At 36.1% G+C, this 21,662-nt stretch overlaps 1 protein-coding gene across 2 annotated transcripts in view; it reads left to right on the top strand.

The window, feature by feature from the left end:
* The window catches only part of PIK3C2G (phosphatidylinositol-4-phosphate 3-kinase catalytic subunit type 2 gamma), a 340,658-nt gene that overhangs the window by 95,622 nt on the left and 223,374 nt on the right, over positions 1-21,662 (top strand). For both annotated transcript variants that reach the window (XM_032391756.1, XM_032391757.1), the window contains 2 exons: positions 12,878-13,008; positions 20,413-20,601. In XM_032391756.1, coding sequence (XP_032247647.1) covers positions 12,878-13,008; positions 20,413-20,601 — 320 coding nt within the window. The remainder of the gene's footprint in view (positions 1-12,877; positions 13,009-20,412; positions 20,602-21,662) is intronic.

Here is a 21,662-nt window from a genome sequence, read left to right on the forward strand (position 1 = left end):
GGGTCCTGGGACCGAGCCTTGCATCCAGCCCTGCATTGGGCTCCTTGCTCAGCAGGGAGCCTACTTCTCCCTCTCCCTCTGCCTGCCACTACCCCTCCTTGTGCTCTCACTCTTTCTCTGTCAAATAAATAAGTAAAATCTTTAAAAAAAAAGAAAAGAAAAGAAAAGAAATGGAGACAGATTATTGCATGTTTCCATTGACCTGGATCTCCCTCAACTTCCTACCTCTCTCTGTGTACAATCAAGTAGAGTGGCTCTATCATAATTTAAGAACTAAGAGCAGAGTGGAGAGGGAGGAGCAAGTTGGCAGAGGAATAGGAGACCTAAATTTCATCTGGTCCCAGGAATTCAGGTAGATAGGGATCAAACCATTCTGAACACCTACGAACTCAACAGGAGATCAAAGAAAAGAATAGCAGCAACTCTCAGAACAGAAAAGTGACCACTTTCTGGAAGGTAGGATGTGTGGAGAAGTGAATCTGAGGTGATATTTGGGAAGATAGATGGCAGGGGAGGGAGCCTCCATCAGCTGCTACTGGCAAGTGATAGAGCAGCAGAGGACAAAATTGGAAATTTTAGAAGTCTGCTCCACTGAAGGACATCGCTCCAGTGGCTAAGCAGGGGGTGGAACCCTCGCTGGGACAGTGTGGTTTCAGGACCCTCGGGGTCACAGAAAGACCAGGGGTGCCTGAGTGTAGCAGAGCTCCAGGTATCAGAGCAGGGAAGCTGGCTGCAGAGACCGAGCTGAGGAGTGGGCTCGCAGCTTGGGGTTGCCATAAACCGTGATCCGCAGCACAGTCGGGCCACTGCTCTTCCAGCAGGGACCCAACAAGCGGCAGATCCAGGGAGACTCCCCTTCCTCCCCCGGGAGGAGCAGCGCAGGAGTGCACTGCAGGGATCTGCTGGGTTTGGAGACTCCACATGGGGTCATGTGCCAGAGATAGAAACACTCGGTCACAGGCCAGGTGAGCACAGTGTGCGGCCGGAGACTGGGGAGACAGGAGTGATTGACTGCTTTTCTCTGGGGGTGCACTGAAGAGTGGGGCCCTGAGTTCTCGGCTCCTCCGGGGCGGAGATTGGGAGGCTGCCATTTTCACTCTTGTCCTCCAAAGCTGTACTGAAAACTTGCAGGGAACAAAAGCTCCCGAGAGCAAGACCAAGCAGATTACTTAGCCTGGACCCGGCGAGGGCGGGACAATTCCGCCTCCGGCAAAGACATTTGAGAACCACTGAAACAGGCCCCTTCCCCCAGAAGATCAGCAAGAACAGCCAGCCAAGACCAAGTTTACCGATCAATGAGAACAGCAGAATTCCAGCACTAGGGGAATACTGCACATAGAATTCATGGCTTTATTCCCATGATTCTGTAGTCTTTCAAAATTAATTTTTTTAATTTTCTTTTTTTTTTGAATTTTTCTTTTTCCCTTTTTCAACCAACATCTTATCAATACCTTTTTTAAAAATCTTTTTTTTTTTTTAAAGTCCTTTTTTTTTTTTTTTTTTAAGATTTTATTTATTTGCGAGAGAGACAATGAGAGACAGAGAGCATGAGAGGGAGGAGGGTCAGAGGGAGAAGCAGACTCCCTGCTGAGCAGGGAGCCTGATGTGGGACTCGATCCCGGGACTCCAGGATCATGTCCTGAGCCGAAGGCAGTCGCTTAACCAACTGAGCCACCCAGGCGCCCCTATTTTTCATTTTTAGAGTCATATTCTATCTCTTCATAATGCTCACCCTAATTTTTGGTATATGTATATATATATAAGTTGTTCTCGCTTTAAAATACTAGGTTGCAGTTTCTTCTAACAGACCAAAATATACCCTAAATCTCTAGTGTATGGCTTTGTTCTAGTCTCTTGCCTGATCATATTCTCTCCCTTTTATTTTTTTAAAACCTCTTTCTTTTTTCAAACAACTTCTTATCTTATCAATTCCTTTTATAAAATCTTTTATAATTTTCATCTTTACAGTCATATTCCATCCCTTCATTGTATTAACCCTTATTTTTGTACATATATAAGCTTTTCTTTAAAATTTTGGGAGGTACTTTCTTCTAACAGACCAAAATACGCCCAAAATCTAGTGTGTGGCACTGATCTATGCACCAGTCTGATCATATTTGATCATATTCTGTTTTTTGTTTGTTTGTTTGTTTATCTTTTTCTTTTGATTTTTTTTTCTTTTTTCTTTCTTTCCCTTTCTTTTCCCCAGTTTCAGGTCTCTTCTGATTTGTTTACTGTATATTTTTCTGGAGTCATTGTTACCCTGTAAGCAGTTTGTCCTCTCATTCATTTTTTCTCCTTTAGACAAAATGATAGGATGGAAAAATTCACCTCAAAAAAAAAAAGAATAAGAGGCAGTGCTGACTGCCAGGGACCTAATCAATACGGACGTTAGTAAAATGTCGGAACTAGAGTTCAGAATGATGATTTTAAAGATACTAGCTGGGCTTGAAAAAAGAATGGAAGATATTAGAGAAACCCTTTATGGAGAAATAAAAGAACTAAAATCTAACCAAGTCAAAATCAAAAAGGCTACTAATGAGGTGCAATAAAAAATGGAGACTCTAACTGCTAGGATAAATGAGGCAAAAGAGAGAATTAATGATATAGAAGACCAAATGATGGAAAATGAAGAAGCTGAGAAAAAGAGAGATAAACAACTACTGGATCACAAGGGCAGAATTCGATAGATAAGTGATACCATAAGACAAAATAATATTAGAATAATTGGGATCCCAGAAGAAGAAGAAAGAGAGAGAGGGGCAGAAGGTATATTGGAGCAAATTATAGCAGAGAACTTCCCTAATTTGGGGAAGGAAACAAGCACCAAAATCCAGGAGGCACAGAGAACCCCCATCAAAATCAATAAAAATAGGTCAACACCCCGATATCTAATAGTAAATGTTATGAGTCTCACAGGCAAAGAGAAAATCCTGAAAGCAGCTCAGGAGAAGAGATCTGTAACCTACAATGGTAGAAACATTAGACTGGCAACAGACCTATCCATAGAGACCTGGCAGGCCAGAAAGGACTGGCATGATATATTCAGAGCACTAAATGAGAAAAATATACAGCCAAGAATACTATATCCAGATAGGCTGTCATTGAAAATAGAAGGAGAGATAAAAAGCTTCCAGGACAAAAAAAACTAAAGAATTTGCAAACATGAAACCAGCCTTACAAGAAATATTGAAAGGGGCCCTCTAAGCAAAGAGAGAGCCTAAAAGTAACATAGACCAGAAAGGAACACAGACAATATACAGTAACAGTCACCTTACAGGCAATACAATGGCACTAAATTCCTATCTTTCAATAGTTACCCTGAATGTAAATGGGCTAAATGCCCCAATCAAAAGACACAGGCTATCAGTTTGGATAAAAAAACAAGACCCATCGATATGCTGTCTGCAAGAGACTCATTTTAGACCCAAAGACACCCCCAGATTGAAAGTGAGGGGGTAGAAAGCCATTTTTTACCATGCTAATGGACACCAAAAGAAAGCTGGGCTGGCAATCCTTATATCAGACAAATTAGATTTTAAACCAAAGACTATAATAAGAGATGAGGGAGGACACTATATCATATTTAAAGGGTCTATCCAACAAGAAGATCTAACAATTGTAAATATCTATGCCCCTAACATGGGAGCGGCCAATTATATAAGCCAATTAATAACAAAGTCAAAGAAACACATCAACAACAATACAGTAATAGTGGAGGACTTTAGCACACCCCTCAGTGAGAAGGACAGATCATCTAAGCAAAAGATCAACAAGGAAATAAAGACTTTAAATGACACACTGGACCAAATGGACTTCACAGATGTATTCAAAACATTTCATCCCAAAGCAACGGAATACACATTCTTCTCTAGTGCCCATGGAACATTCTCCAGAATAGATCACATCCTAGGTCACAAATCAGGTCTCAACTGGTACCAAAAGAGTGGGATCATTCCCTGCCTATTTTCAGACCACAATGCTTTGAAACTAGAACTCAATCACAAGAGGAAAGTTGGAAAGAACTCAAATACATGGAGGCTAAAGAGCATCCTACTAAAGAATGAATGGCTTAACCAGGAAATTAAAGAAGAATTAAAAATATTCGTGGAAACAAGTGAAAATGAAAACACAACTGTTCAAAATCTTTGGGATTCAGCAAAGGCAGTCCTAAGAGGAAAGTGTATAGCAATACAAGCCTTTCTCAAGAAACAAGAAAGGTCTCAAGTACACAACCTAACCCTACACCTAAAGGAGCTGGAGAAAGAACAGCAAATAAAGCCTAAACCCAGCAGGAGAAGAGAAATAATAAAGATCAGAGCAGAAATCAATGAAATAGAAACTAAAAGAACAGTAGAACAGATCAATGAAACTAGGAGCTGGTTCGTTGAAAGAATTAACAAGATTGATAAACCCCTGGCCAGACTTATCAAAAAGAAAAGAGTAAGGACCCAAATCAACAAAATCATGAATGAAAGAGGAGAGATCTCAACCAACACCAAAGAAATGCAAACAATTATAAGAACATATTATGAGCAACTCTATGCCAGCAAATTAGATAACCTGGAAGAAATGGATGCATTCCTAGAGATGTATCAACCACCAAAATTGAACCAGGAAGAAATAGAAAACCTGAACAGACCTATAACCATTAAGGAAATTGAAGCAGTCATCAAAAATCTCCCAACAAACAAGAGCCCAGGGCCAGATGGCTTCCCAGGGGAATTCTACCAAACATTTAAAGAAGAATTAATACCTATTCTTCTGAAACTGTTCCAAAAAATAGAAATGGAAGGAAAACTTCCAAACTCGTTTTATGAGGCCACCATTACCTTGATCCCAAAACCAGACAAAGACCCCATCAAAAAGGAGAATTACAGACCAATATTCCTGATGAACATGGATGCAAAAATTCTCACCAAAATACTAGCCAATAGGATCCAACAGTATGTTAAAAGGATTATTCACCAAGTGGGATTTATCCCTGCGCTGCAACGTTGGTTCAACATCCACAAATCAATCAATGTGATACAATACATTAATAAAAGAAAGAACAAGAACCATATGATCCTCTCAATAGATGCAGAAAAAGCACTTGACAAAGTACAGCATCCTTTCTTGATCAAAACTCTTCAGAACATTGCTAAAGTCAAGGGAAGCAAGGGCAAAAATGAACTGTTGGGACTTCATCAAGATAAAAAGCTTTTGCACAGCAAAAGAAACAGTCAACATGAATATCATAAAAGCCATCTATGAAAAACCCACAACGAATATCATTCCCAATGGGGAAAAACTGAGAGCTTTCCCCCTAAGATCAGGAACACGGCTGGGATGTCCACTGTTACCACTGCTATTCAACATAGTACTAGAAGTCCTAGCCACAGAAATCAGACAACAAAAAGAAGTAAAAGGCATCTGAATCAGCAAAGAAGAAGTCAAACCCTCACTCTTTGCAGATGATATGATACATTATGTGGAAAACCCAAAAGACCCCACCCCAAAACTGCTAGAACTCATACAGGAATTCAGTAAAGTGGCGGGATATAAAATCAATGCACAGAAATCAGTGGCATTCCTATACACCAACAACAAGACAGAAGAAAGAGAAATTAAAGAGTCGATCCCATTTACAATTGCACCCCAAACCATAAGACCTAGGAATAAATCTAACCAAAGAGGCAAAGAATCTGTACTCAGAAAACTATAAAATACTCATGAAAGAAATTGAGGAAGACAAAAAGAAAGGGAAAAACGTTCCATGCTCATGGATTGGAAGAACAAATATTGTGAAGATGTCAATGCTACCTAGAGCAATCTACACATTTAAGGCAATCCCTATCAAAATACCATCCACTGTTTTCAAAGAAATGGAACAAATAATCCTAAAGTTTGTATGGAACGAGAAAAGACCCCAAATAGCCAGAGGAATATTGAAAAAGAAAAGCAAGGCTGGTGCCATCACAATTCCAGACTTCAAGCTGTATTACAAAGCTGTTATCATCAAGACAGTATGGTACTGGCACAAAAACAGACACATAGATCAATGGAACAGAATAGAGAGCCCAGAAATGGACCCTGAACTCTATAGTCAACTAATTTTGACAAAGCAGGAAAGAATGTCCAATGGGAAAAAGACAGTCTCTTCAATAAATGGTGTTGGGAAAATTGGACAGCCACATGCAGAAGAAAGAAACTGGACCATTTCCTTACACCACACACAAAAATAGACTCAAAATGGTTGAAAGACCTCAATGTGAGACAGGAGTCCATCAAAATCCTACAACAGACAGCAACCTCTTCGACCTCAGCTGCAGCAACTTCTTCCTAGAAACATCACCAAAGGCCAGGGAAGCAAGGGCAAAAATGAACTATTGGGACTTCATCAAGATAAAAAGCTTTTGCACAGCAAAAGAAACAGCCAACAAAACCAAAAGACAACCGACAGAATGGGAGAAGATATTTGCAAATGACATATCAGATAAAGGGCTGGTATCCAAAATCTATAAGGAACTTATCAAACTCAACACCCAAAGAACAAAGAATCCAATCAAGAAATGGGCAGAAGGCATGAACAGACATTTTTTCCAAAGAAGACATCCAAATGGCCAACAGACACATGAAAAAGTGCTCAACATCGCTCGGCATCAGGGAAATCCAAATCAAAACCTCAATGAGATACCACCTCACACCTGTCAAGATGGCTACAATTAACAAGTCAGGAAATGACAGATGTTGGCGGGGATGTGGAGAAAAGGGAACCCTCCTACACTGTTGGTGGGAATGCAAGCTGGTGCAACCACTCTGGAAAACAGTATGGAGGTTCCTCAAAAAGTTGAAAATAGAGCTACCATACAATCCAGCAATTGCACTAATGGGTATTTACCCCAAAGATACAAATGTAGGGAACCGAAGGGGTATGTGCACCCCGATGTTTATAGCAGCAATGTCCACAATAGCCAAACTATGGAAAGAGCCAAGATGTCCATCAACAGACGAATGGATAAAGAAGATGTGGTATAAATATACAATGGAATATTATGCAGCCATCAAAAGGAATGAAATCTTGCCATTTGCAAGGACGTGGATGGAATTGGAGGGTATTATGCTGAGTGAAATAAGTCAATCAGAGAAAGACATGCATCATATGATCTCATTGATATGAGGAATTCTTAATCTCAGGAAACAAACGGAGGGTTGCTGGAGTGGTGGGGGGTGGGAGGGATGGGGTGGCTGGCTGATAGACACTGGGGAGGGTATGTGCTATGGTGAGCGCTGTGAATTGTGTAAGACTGTTGAATCACAGACCTGTACCTCTGTAACAAATAATACATTATATGTTAAACAAAAAAAGAAGAAGATAGCAGGAAGTGAAAAATGAATGGGGCAGAAATCAGAGGGGGAGACGAACCATGAGAGACGATGGACTCAGAAACAAACTGAGAGTTCTAGAGGGGAGGAGCGTGGGGGGATGGGTTAGCCTGGTGTTGGGTATTAAAGAGGGCACGTACTGAGTGGAGCACTGTGTGTTATACACAAACAATGAATCATGGAACACTACATCAAAAACTAATGATGTAATGTATGGTGATATAACATAACATTAAAATTAAATTAAATTAAATTAAATTAATAAATAAAATAAAATAAAATAATAAAATAAAATAAAAAAGAACTAAGAGCAGAGTTTTAGACAATGTTGCTCTTGTTCTACTTCATATTCCTCTACTTCCCCACCTCCCTATTCATGTCTAAATTCACTATATTCTGGCTTGTTATTCTTAGTTACCCGATCCAGTGGTGCTTTTAGTTCTCTTCAGACTAGCTTTTGCAACTTTTGGCACTCTTTCCTATTGGAGAACACTCTTTTCCTCTCATTATCCTTTCTCTGTTTCCTTCCCAGGCTCCCCTTCTGCTAATCCTCCCTGTTGACATTTCTCAAAAGTTCCATGTACTGCCCATTGTTATTCTCAGTATATATACTCTCCCTGGGAAAACTTCTTAAAAAGCCTTGTTGAGATAGAATTCACATACCATACAACCTTCCCTTTTAAAGTGTGCAATTCATTTTTGGGGATTTTTTTTTTTTTAGTTCCTTCAAAGATATGTACAATTACCACCAACATCAATTTTAGAGCATTTTCATCACTTCAATTAGAAATCCTATATCCTTTAGCTATCACCTCTTATTCTCCCATTTTCCCCAACTCTAAAAAACTGCTAATCTACTTTCTGTCTCTATAGATTCACCTATTCTGCATATTTCATATAGATTAAATCATACAATACTTGGTCTTTTGTGACTGGCTTCTTTCATTTAGTATAATGTTTCACAAAGTTCATCTACATTATAGCATACATCAGTATTCATTCCTTTTTTATTGTTGAATAATATTACATTGGCTGGATATACTACTATACTTTATCCATTAATTAGTTGATATGCATTTAGATTGTTTCTACATTTTGGCTATTGAGAATGGCACTGCTGTGAACATTTGTGTACAAGTTTGTGTGTGGACGTATGTTTTCATTTATCTTGGAGATTATATATATATATATATATATATATATAGCACTAGAATTGCTAGATCTCATTCATTTCTAAGGTTTTATTCACAATATCTATCCAGGTTCACTTTTTAATCTATCTCTAGTTCGTATATTTCACACTACACACTTCAGACAAATATAGCCACATACCTGCTGAAACTCCCACCTGGATATTCTACAGACAGCTTCAAAGAAAACATATCCCGAACTGAGCTCATCTTTCTCTCCAAATTGCTCTCATCCCCTGAATTATTTATGTCTGTTCATGCCCCTACATACACCTACTTGTTTCATTTGCCTCATCCCTCTTTATCCCTACTCATATTCAGTCTGTACTATATCCTGCCAATTTACCTCCCATATGTTTCCCACGTGTATCCTTTCTATTTGCCACATCTGCCCTAGTTCAAAAATTCCCTCCTAGGTTACAATAGTTTAGCTGGCTTTCTTGCTTTTAGTTTTGTCATTCTATAATCCAAAATCCATAAGTTTGATCTTCCTAAAACTTAAATTTGAACCTGCCACTCTTCTATTTACACTCTTCAATAACTCAGCACTACCTAGAGAATTAAGGTCACGCTCTACAGCATGACTCCCCTCCCATTGTTTCTCTTGCCACTCCTTGTCTGACACTTCAAGCTCCAGCAACTTTGAAAATGTAGTTTCTGACATGCACTGTCCTGCTTTTACCTTATGTGCATTTACAAATACTGTTTCCTGCTTGTGGTGTGCCCTCCCTCTTCCTCTCACCATCCACTGCCTACCCCTCCTCTGACATTATTTGTGTAATTAATATTCATCTTTTAGGATCCATAGGCCCTCCTCTAGGAATCTCTCCCATATGCTCTCCTCTCTTTCCACCCCAAGCAGGGTTAAGTGACCTTCCTTTGCATTCACATAATAACCAGTAAGATTTTTATCAACACATGAACCACATTATACTTCTTTCTCATTGACTTTTTGCCCATTGACTTGTGATTTCTGAAGGCATTGGGTGTTTTATCCCTAACATCTAGCATAGTACCTGAAATATAATATTTGTAAAATCAATGCTATGTGTCCATACATTTTATCACTACAATAACCCAACATACAGATGTTTCTAAACTTTGCACTTTATTGCAATTATTGGAATCCAGATTCTAGAGTGTTTGGTTCTTCCTTTTATCTAAGTGGCCTTCCTCTTAAACTAATTCATACTTACTTACTCACCCAAAGTATTTTACTTTACCGAACATTGTATTAGATGCTTACACTTCATTATCAACAATGTTAGGGGGAGGCAACAGTCTTATTGATACCAGGTCTTTAGAACACAGTACGTTTTGCATCCTAATGTAGCAGATGTTTGTTTTTTGTTTTTGTTTTTGTTTTTTTCCATCACTCCTGAACTGCCTTATGGATCCCTCTTTTACATTTCCTTCCTTAAGACTCACCACAATTGCCATCCAGTTGGTAGGCATCCTTCCTTACCCTGAAATACCATAGTACTTATGGTCTAACATTCATGTGCCTCATAATATCCAAATACATCTACAGTCCAGGGGGTAGTTCTTTGAACAAGTTGACAGAATCATGGGGGCCCAAACTGGGCCCATGGGCACCTCTGGGCATGGTTGTGGGTCATGGACGCTAGGGACATTCACAGCAGCTTCCTCAAGGAATTCCAAGTCATAAAGTCACAGTAGGAATCATGGTGGTGAAGTGTAAATGGAAAAGGATGAGGAGAGGAAGTGAAGTAAGAGGCATAAATGGAACACAAGAAGTCAATATCCAGATGTATAAGGAGGTGTGAATTAAAGGACTGGATAATCAGGTCTGAATATTTTCCTGCATCTCCGAGAAAAGAGCCTCATAATTTTTTGTTGTTGTTGTTCTTGAAATCAGGAGTCTATCCTCAATGCTTGAGGCAGGAATGTAATAAATAGATGTTATGGTTCATGCAATGGAGACATTTGAGGAGATCTCCTGGAGCACTCCATTAAAAATACTTTTGAGACCAAAGCAGGCTTGGCTAGTTACAATCATAGAAGGAGAAAACCAGAGTCACATGTTTGCCATTACTGACTTGAAGCACAGCTTCGGGGTGCTATGTATATATATTGTACCATACTTTAATTGTTAATGTATACCGGGGCGCCTGGGTGGCTCAGTCGTTAAGCGTCTGCCTTCAGCTCAGGTCATGATCTCAGGGTCCTGGGATGGAGCCCCGCATCGGGCTCCCTGCTCCGCAGGAGGCCTGCTTCTCCCTCTCCCACTCCCCCTGCTTGTGTTCCCTCTCTCGCTGTGTCTCTCTCTGTCAAATAAATAAATAAAATCTTTAAAAAAAAAAATTGTTAATGTATACCTTTTCTCCTTAATTAGACTTTAAGTTCTTTGAAGGTGATGGATACTTTTTATATCTCCCATAATGCATGATATGCAAAAAAATTCTAGAGCAAATATAATAACATATACTTTGTGGGAACTTCACTTCTGTGAAAAATTACAACAAAAGGCATTTGGGAGAAATTCCAATATTTTCTATCAGTGGGTCAGGAATCAGTAATTTTAGCCTCATAACATATGACATAATGCAGTCTGTATAGGGACTCATTCATATATCAGAAATTAAAAATTCATAAGTGAAATATATCAAAGAATTTATTATATATTTGTGCACAGGGATACTTCTATATTCTCATCCAGTAACTTTAGTTTCCTCATCCACCCTGCTCTTCACTTAAAACCAACATAAAATTGAACTAGTTCATCAAATACTATTTCTAGTATTTTTGTTTCATGTGTTTAAAATATTTGAGCACATAGAATAACATAACCTGCCAATGCTAGAGCTACCTCTCTCTAAGGAAACAAAATTAATCTTTTTGTCAAGAGGGAAAATTTATTATAATATTGCTTTTCTATGACTCATTTCTTTTATCATGTTGGAGTATTAAATGGTACAGTATAACAAAAATTATACCAAAAACAAATGTGGCAACAAATTTTAGAGGTTATAAAATTGCTAAAACTTTTTTCTAGTAAATAACCCAAATAGATTCAACCATATTTCAAGCTGTAACTCACACAGTCTACCTTATGTTTCTCAATTTTCTCTGAGATCCCAAACTAACATAGTTCAGCAGAGAAAAATAATTTAGATTTTTTTAATATAAAAAAATATATTATAACTTTAAACACACATATGAGCACTAAAATATCTAGCTCATTTACATGGTTTGAAACTGTATATTTTGTTAACTGTTTTTTTTTATTTTACTTGATTCAGATTATCACTGAAACATGGTTTACTAGAAAACACATTCTGCCAAAAAAAGTGGCCTGAATTCTAGCCCTGTCTATAAATCTGAACTACAGAGCAAGAGCAAAAATACTGTATTTGGTTATACACTTACACAGATCTTTACCAGAAATTTCATGTCTACAAAGTGGTTTACAGCCCTGTAGATTTCCTGAAGTAGAAACCAACATAGAGTAACTCTTTATTTTCTCAGGTATTTATATGAGAAAAGTGTAATTACCATCTACATTTTTTTTTAAAGATTTTATTTATTTGAGAGAGAGAGAATGAGAAAGAGAGCACGTGAGAGGGGGGAGGGTCTGAGGGAGAAGCAGACTCCCTGCCGAGCAGGGAGCCCGATGCAGGACTCGATCCCGGGACTCTAGGATCATGACCTGAGCCGAAGGCAGTCGCTTAACCAACTGAGCCACCCAGGTGCCCCTACCATCTACATTTTTTATCATTTAATAATAGAAAGATATTTTAATACTTAACTGTATAAAGTATATAATTTCAGCATTGAACAACAATGTAATATTTAAATTTATGAAACTTCATATATTGCTATTTTTTCTCATTTTTCCTCAGATAACATTACACATTACTAATTTATGCCACTTATATAAATAATTGAGGATTTGCTAAATACCATATATATTTAAATACCAAGTCCAAAACCTAATGATTCTTTTTGTTTTTTTAAAGATTTTACTTATTTATGTTAGAGAGAGATAGAGAGCACACAAGTAGCAGGGGGGCAGAAGGAGAGGAAGAGAGAGAATCTCAAGCAGACTCTGCACTAAGCACAGAGCCTGACGTGGGGCTCGATCCTGCGACCCTGAGCCAAAATCAAGAGTCGGACGCTTAACCAGCCACCCAGGTGTCCCAACCCTAATGATTCTTTTAAAAATTATTTTTAAGTAGAAAAGAACACAGAAATAACATAGGAATTTTCCTTTAGTTTCTACAAACTAGGTAGAGAATATTAAATTAATGATGCATTTTGAGGCATTCAATACATGGCAAACCATTTCTTTATTTCAGATTGATTTTCCAGCTACTGAGTGGGAGTATATGAAACTTGATTCTGAAGAGAATAGAAATAACCTTGAAGAACCACCAAAAGAGTGTTTAAAACATATTGCCAGACTTTCACAGAAACAATCTCCCTTACTGTAAGTGACCCAGGTCTTGTGAGTGAATTTTGCCTGCTGTTTTTGATACCATGAATTATACTGGAAGTCACATCTGTTGGATGATCAATTAATGTTTAGGAGCTAAATTAGTAATTCTGTATGTTTTTTAAAGATTTTTTTTCCCATTGCTTTTAACAACTTTAACTTTAGTCAAAGGACAAATAAAAAGATTGGAAATCATTCAGTTTAGTACAACAAAGCAGAGACTGATTAGATATATATCAGCATTTAACAAGGAAAAACCATTGCTCAACCATCCTTCAACTGAGTAAAAAGTTGTTTTAGTAAATAAGTAAGAGCAAAATTTAATTTTCATGGCAGATTTAAAAAGAATAGATATAAATAATGTTTTAATAGCACTAAGTTAGTGACTAAGGAGTACTTAAATTTTGTCAAACACTAATTCTCTGAAAAATAAAATAAAATCCCAAGAAGAGATATAAGAGAACTAGTGATATTGGTACTTTCTACTTGGTAATATCTAAACCATAGCTGATTGTGCTCATTAATAGCATGCAAAAGCATAAAACTAAGGAAGTAACTTTTTATGTGTATACTGTGATAAGATATAAAACGTGATAAAGCCTTTCATTCCAAGAATAAGAAATTGTTTAAATATTTTGAACAGGAGAGTCATGTGATCTAAATAATCTTTTTGAGTGGACCCTTGGACCACAAGTTGAAGAATGGATTAGAGAGAAATTAAGAATGGAAGCAGTACAGCAAGAAGGTTGATGTAATTTTTTAAGCGAGAGGTTGTGGTGACTAAAACTAGGGTAATGACAATGGACATTGGTAAAAATGGCTGGATTTGGGAGATCTATTTTGGAAACTGAGAAGACATGACTTTATAATTACTAGTAACTAGGGGATAAGCCAAGTGAGAAAGCAAGAAATCAATAGATTGCCTATTTGAAATGATTGAATAGGCAGATGTTAAGAGTCATTTTCTGGAGAAGGAATAAGTTTGGGCCATTTCAGATTGAGGCGTTGCGTGTGATCAAGATTTCTGTTTTGGGTAATATTATTGTAATACTCTTTTCCTCATTCACTCCATCCAGTGACATCAGTCTCCTTTATATACTTCAAATGTGCTGGTACCTCTCCCATCTCAAGACCTTTTCATTTTGGTGTTCCCTCTACCTGAAATACTCCTTCTTCAATGCTTCACATGACTGAATCTCTCATCCTGTAGGTCAGGTCTTCACTGAATTGTGATTTTCTTAAAGAAGCATTCTTTGAGTACCCTACCTAATGAAGTTTTTTCTCTTTACTCTCTGTCTTATTACCTTTTATTATCACACTTAACACGCTCTATTATCATCTTGTTTGTTAATGTTTTTTCTTGTCTTCCTCATAAATTTGTAAGAACTGGGAGAGCAAGGAACCCATCTATCTTGTTTGTCACTATATTTTCAGTACTGTACACTGTGCTGATAAATAATACATGTAAAATAAATGTTATAATGAATAAAGTTCTTTCACATAGTATCTGATATAAAAAGTTGCTTAAGGCTTATAAGTGATGGACTATTCTCATAGTCCTCATGATACATTTTGATAATCCATTGTTATACTAGACTACTGTCAACTAGGTGAAGCATTTTTTCTACTACTTACTCAAAAATACAAAACATTACATATAACAAATGTGTCACATATCAGACTAACATATTTGTAGTGTTTTTTTTAAATATGAAAAAGGTGCCATGCTTTGAAATTTTAAGTATATTCATTTTTTTAAAAGATTTTATTTATTTATTTGTTAGAGAGAGAGAGAGAGAATGAGAGCAAGAACACAAGCAAGGAGAGTGGCAGGCAGAGGGAGAAGCAGGCTCCCCACGGAGCAAGGAGCCCAATGCAGGACTCAATCCCAGGACCCTAGGATCAGACCTGAGCCGAAGGCAGATGCTTAACCGAGCCAACCAGGCATCCCATGAAATTTTAAGTATATTCAAACAAAAAAGATCAAAAGCAACAAATAATGACTGTAACTTCCTTTATATATTAGGAGTTTATGTTTTTAAGTTTATCCCAGTGAATCCCAACTTGTTTTAGACCTCAGTTTCTATTTAAATGAATAATTTATACATAAAACAAGTGACATTTTCCTCTGTTTCACTTACTCAAATACAATTATTAAGCTCAGTACAGTAGAATTTCATTCTGCTTGTGAAAAAGATGAACAGGCTTCAATGTGATAAAATTTGTGTTAGAATCAGATTAACTTCAAAAAAAGAATTAGATTAACTTTTTTCAAAATACCACATTTTGTCATTTATATAGTGACAATTATTCCTTCTTTCAAATTTATCTAACCAGAGTCAGGAAATTCAGACTCAATGAAATTCAATGAAAATGTACCTATAATATTTGTAAAAATTTTAAAAATACAGATTCTTGATGACAGCTAAGAGTGTTTCTAATATGAAAAAGATTCCAGAACAAAAGATAGAAAAACAGTTGTTTTGAAAGAAATTACTGCTTCCACTTCTAGCTATGAAAGGCACCTATTACTAGACTAATTATCCTGACTTAAAGGAATATGAGACAAGAAAAATACATATGAAACAAATGTTTTCAGAAATTGGATGGGGCTTGAGGTGTGCTCATGAATAAAGTGTTTTTCAGCCTGGAGGCACTTTCTACATCATGGCTCTGGGAGGTATAATCAAAGAAGTGGTCTTGCTGAGATTAAAAAAAAAAAAAGTGGGCAGAGATCAGAGTTTAATGCTGCTGAAGCAGCTGGAATTTCTAGAGCATAATAGTAGAGAAGGATAGGAGCTACAGAAATACATATCTGAGTACTTAGCTACTCATGAGCAGGTAGAGATTTTGTAAGCCTGCAAAAGAGCCATCACAGGGAAATGTGAAATGAATGTAGATTCCACAGGTTGCACAGTGCTGGAAGACAGAGAAATATTGACCAATAAGAATGAAAAAAGATCCCAGAACACCCCAAGCATTCAACAAAGAAACCAGAAAGATGCATATTAAGAGTAAGTGTTCTCTAGCCCAAGACGAAAGACTATGCGAGGCCCAACCTATCATTAAAACAAGTCTCAAAAGGCTAAAGTTGATCTGCTAGTGCTTAAACTGCCTACTAAAAAAAATCAAAACATTTAACACCGAAAAGATGACAAAATGCAGACAATGTAGCATTTTAAATATTTAATGTACAATCAATAATTGCTAGACATAGAAGGACTCAGGAATATGTAACCAGAGCCCAGGATAGGAGGAAGCAGTTAACAGAGACAAATCCAGATATTTTTAAACTAGCAGCTAATGATTTAAATACAACTATTATAAAGACATCTATGGATTTACAAAAAAAAAAAAAAAAGGTGTATATGAGTGAACAAATGAAGTCTCAGTAAATAAAATTGTAAATTTAAAAGCTGAAAAACAATATCTAAATTTTCTAAAAATCACTGGAAAGGCTTAATAGATTGCATAATAAAGAAACAACAGTGAGCTTGAAGAAAGGGCGATAGAAAATAAGCCCTGTTAAAGTACAGAAAAAAAGAATCCTAAAAATAGTGATAGATCCTTGTAACCTATCAGACAATACTGTCAATATGTGTATTGGACACACAGGAGTGGAGAGAAAGATCTAGGCCAAAAAAAATAAAATAAAATAAAATAAGTGATAATAGTCAAAATTTTACAAATTTTTTTGAACTTCTACCCACAGATATAAGAAACCAAGCACACAGACACACCCACACATCCATATTATAGTCAAATTTCTAAAAACTAAACATAAAGATAAAAATTCTTAAAGCATCAGAGAAAATAAACAAATTCCTACAGGGGAACAACTATCATATTAACTGCAGATTTCTCATCAGAAATAATGGGAGCCAAAAGACAGTAGACTATTATCTTACATCTAGAAAGGGAAAAAGAAAATCTATCAACTTAGAATTCTATAACCAGTAAAATTATATTTCAAAAATGAAGGTGGAATAAAAATATTTCCAATTAAACACAGCTGAATTTGTTTATGATCAGCTTATCTGTACTGTAAGAAATCTTAAAGGAAATACTACCAGCTGAAAGAAAAGGATAAATAGATGAAACTCAATATATAAGAATAAATGAAAAGCACTACAAAGGGAAAATAGGTGGGAAAGAAAATTACTTTTACTTACACATTTAACAATTTCTTTAAAAAATAATTAACTATATGAGGCAAAAATAATTACAATGTACTGCTGGGTTTGTAATATATGAAAATAAAATGTATAACAACTATAATAAGAATGAGAAATGGAAGAATGAAAGCATACTGTTTTAAGGTTCTTATACATAAGGCGAATTAATATTAATATTAATATTAATTCACTGTTGGCTGTGATGTGCTAAAGATAATATTGCAATCTCTAGAGAACTACACCACCCAAATTTTAGGTGCACATTTACAGAACAAGAGGAATACAAAAATGAAATACAAGAAAATAATTCAAAAGATGACAGGAAAAAAAGGGAAAAGGGACAAAGAAATGATTTGAAATTATATCCATACTATGTTAAATATAAATGGAATAAAAACTCTAATTAAAAACAGAAACTGTCACCTACCTTACAAAAGCAACATGCAACTTTATGCTACTTACAGGCCTATATTTAAATATAAGGATTCAGCTAGATTAAAACTTTAAAAATGGAAAAAGATACATAAGAAAAATTATATCATCTTGATAGATTTGGGGAAAAAGACAATTGACAAAATTCAACAGTCATTCATAATAAAAACTCACAAAACTAGGAATAGAATGGAACTTTCTCAACCTTAAAATCCCGAGTTAAATCTAGATCTATGGAAAAATCTAGAGTTAACATCATATTAAATGGTGCAAGAATGAATGCTTTCCCCCTACAACTGGAAAGCAAGGATATCTACCTAAATATTTCTCTTCAGTGTTGTATTGGAAGTCCTAGCCAGTGCACTATTGTAAGAAAAAGAAATTAAATGTGTCAAACTGGGAAAGAAGGAAATAAAACTTCCTCTATTTTCAGATGATATGATTATTGTAAGATCATAGCATTTGGCATCAATGTACAAAATGCAATTGTATTTCAGTGAAAAACAGAAAATAAATTTTGTTTTAAAATTCAATTTACAGGGGCACCTGGGTGGCTCAGTCAGTCAGGTGTCCCATTCTTGATTTTGGCTCAGGTCATGACTTCAGGGTCATGAGATCAAGTCCCTTGATGGGCTCTCCACTCAGCAGGGAATTTGTTTGTCGCCCTCTTCCTCTGCCCCTCGCCCTACTCAATCTCTCTCTCTCTCAAATAAATAAATAAATCTTTAGGACATTGGGGAGGGTATGTGTTGTGGTGAGTGCTGTGTATTGTGTAAGACTGATGAATCACAGACCTGTACCCCTGAAACAAATAATACATTATTTGTTAATAATAAAAAAATAAATAAAATAAAAAATAAAAGTAAAATAAAATTCAATTAACTATCAAAACCTCTACATTAAAAAGTATAAAACTTTGCTAAGAGAAATTAAAGAAAACCTCAATAAATGGAAGGTTATAGCATGTCATTGATTAGAATGCTCCCTATTGTTAAGATGACAACTCTAATTCTCCCCAAATTAGTCATATAGATACCACTATGCACCCATTAGAATGGATAATATCTTAAAATGGGCAAAATCAAGTGTTAGCAAGAATGTGGTACAACCAGCACTATCATACTCTGCACATAATAGTGTAAAATTTTACAACCACTTCAGAAAATATTTTGACAGTTTCTTCAAAAGGTAAACAAACACCTGATATAAAACCCAGTCATCCCCCTCCCAGGAACTTCCTAGGAGAAATGAAAAAATACATCCTTACAAACACTTGCATACAAGTGTTTACAGCAGCTTTACTCATAATATCCCCAAACAGGAACTTCAAATGTCCATCAATAGGAGAATGGATAAGCAAACTGTGGTGTATTCATACAAAGGAATAATGCTCATTAGTTAAAATGTATGGACTATTGATATACTCAACAATATGGATAATTTTAAAACGTACCGAGTGACAGAAGCTATAAATAAAAGTATTTACTCTATGATTCCATTTATGTGAAGTTCTAAAATAGGTAATATTAATCCTGAGTGAAAGAAATCCTGCCAGTGCTTACCTCTTTTTGCATGAGAAAACTTGTATCTTGAAAGGAGTATGGTTTTTATTCAGAATATGCATTTGTTAAAATTTATTGAACTGAATGTGTGCATTCCTTTTGATGTAAAGTGTGCTTCACTAAAAGAAAGTAAAAGAAAAATATCTTGTTCAATACTGGGGAGAAAGGAATTTAATCAGAACAAAATAATTTGGTTTAGTCATAATCTGATAATTTTGTAACGGAATTTTTTCTTCTGAGGACTTTCTGGTGGGGAAGGTAGTGACAAAATAGGACAGGAACCCAAATATACTTCAAAAATCTCTATAATCCAACCCTTTCATTTTGTAGATGAAGGTGGCTTTTAAAAATGTAGAGAAATATTAACCTTTAAAATATTTTAATATTTCTTACTATCCTTCTTAGAAGTTTTAGCTAATTTAAGCTGAGCAACGCTGTCAGTTTGGAGGAGACAGTGTTTAAAAGCTGTCATTGTCATGTGAGAAGTGCTGTCCTCCAGTTGAACTGTGGTTCTGAATGCTTCTGCTGGAGTGTGATCAAAACATGATAAACTGTCATCAAGTCAAGGGCCCTAGTCCTAGATTTCGATCTTCTGTTTGGAACCATTCTCCAGGGGGAAACCCTCGGGCATTTAAAGAAATCCTATTCACTGGCATTCTAACTCCAAACTTCCAGCTAAATATGAGAATTTAAAGCCCAAATCCAGGGATGAATTGAAATCTTTGTTTTTGAAGTTTAGTGCAGAGTTTTCTGAACTCTCATGAAACTTGCTTTGAGATGAAGGAATATCGTTTTTTAAATATGTCATTGCTTCACAGGCACACTTGGGTCTAAATTAACTTGTAAAGAAAGTAAGAGAGTAAATTTTCGATTACCTCTGTTCTAAGTAGTACATGTGGCAGGATTCAGATAAAACTTCCTCTGCCCTAAAGGAGACAGAGATTTTGTTAACCAAAATGACATTTTTGTCATTATTATGACAAAATGAGAGGGAGGAAAAATAAATGTGAATTATCTGAACTGAACTCTATTTTATTTTTCCATAAAAGAAGGAAGTTAGTAGGAAATAAGCTAATAAAATAACCTATCAAATTGTCCCAAGAAGATAAAGGACATGTTTTCCAAAGTAAACTAAAATGAAATTCAAAGAACTGAGTAAGATTTTGTACTATAACATTTGTTAGTGTAGCAAACTCCAATAAATTACAGTTTCCAATCTGGTTTTGCAGACTCTCTGAGGAAAAGAGAAGATACGTATGGTTTTATCGGTTCTACTGCAATAATGAAAACTGCTCCCTTCCTTTGGTCCTGGGTAGTGCCCCTGGATGGGATGAAAGAACTGTTTCAGAAATACATACCATTTTGAGAAGATGGAAATTTTCTTGCCCTTTGGAGGCACTTGGACTTCTGACTGCTAGGTAAGAATTGCATAACAAGCATGATATTACAGATGAGAAAAATTTGAAGAGAAAAAAATAGGACTCTATGATTAATTCAATAGCTATTCTGGTTGTTCCCAATTTCAATAGCTATAGATACTAAATTTAGAAAAATGTAAACTATGAATATAAATTTTAAACAGATCTAAGCTATAATTCAGTCTTCTGTACTAAACTGGAAGTATAATTAATGGTCTTAGTTTCTTAAATGAAGAGTTAATTACTCTTACAGAAATAACAAAACAAATAGGGAAAAATAAAATTCTCTACTCTTTACCCCTCTCAAAAGAAAAAAGTCCTTAATAATTGGGACCATATCTTTTATACAAAATGCCCCACTTATAGTAAATGTACAATAAATATGCCAATGATAACAGTAAGAAAAAAAGGGGAAAAGTTATCCCTTATATATTCTCCAGAACTTCTCACAGAATAAAATACACAGGGATGCAGTTGGAGGTGGAGTAATGATGTCTTCTCATAGTTAGGGGGAAACATGTGGGAATAAGTGTGGAAGCTGGCTCTGGTTTGGGGAAACAGCTCTTCCTTGGCTTCTATTTTATATTAAAAGCCAAGAAGAGCTATTTTAGATCAGTCTTGATAAGTATCAATTCACTGATGCCATGAAGAAAGTCTGCAGTCTCTCAATCAGAGAAGAATTGTGGAGCCCAGTTTAATTCTGAATTCTCTCTCAAGGTCCTGACAGAAGGGAAATGTGGGGGAGAGAGTGACACAAAGGACTTTTCAAACTGATTTACTTAGGTTTATGTTAAAATTAGTGTACTTTCCAAAACTTCTGGGATAGAAAAGGAGGTGAAAGTTTTCTTTTTCTACCACAATGAGATACCACTTCACACTCATTAGGATGACTATAATCAAAAAGACAAATAAGTATTGTCCAGGATGTGAAGAAATTACAAAACTCACGCATTGCTGGTGGGAATGTAAAATGATGCAACCACTTTGGAAAATAATTTTCAGTTCCTTAAATATAAAACATTGAGTTACTGTATGACCCAACAATTCCACTCTTAAGTATA

This window comes from Phoca vitulina, unplaced genomic scaffold, assembly GCF_004348235.1.
Source record: "Phoca vitulina isolate PV1807 unplaced genomic scaffold, GSC_HSeal_1.0 scaffold64, whole genome shotgun sequence".
In the NCBI taxonomy this organism is placed as follows: Eukaryota; Metazoa; Chordata; class Mammalia; order Carnivora; family Phocidae; genus Phoca; species Phoca vitulina.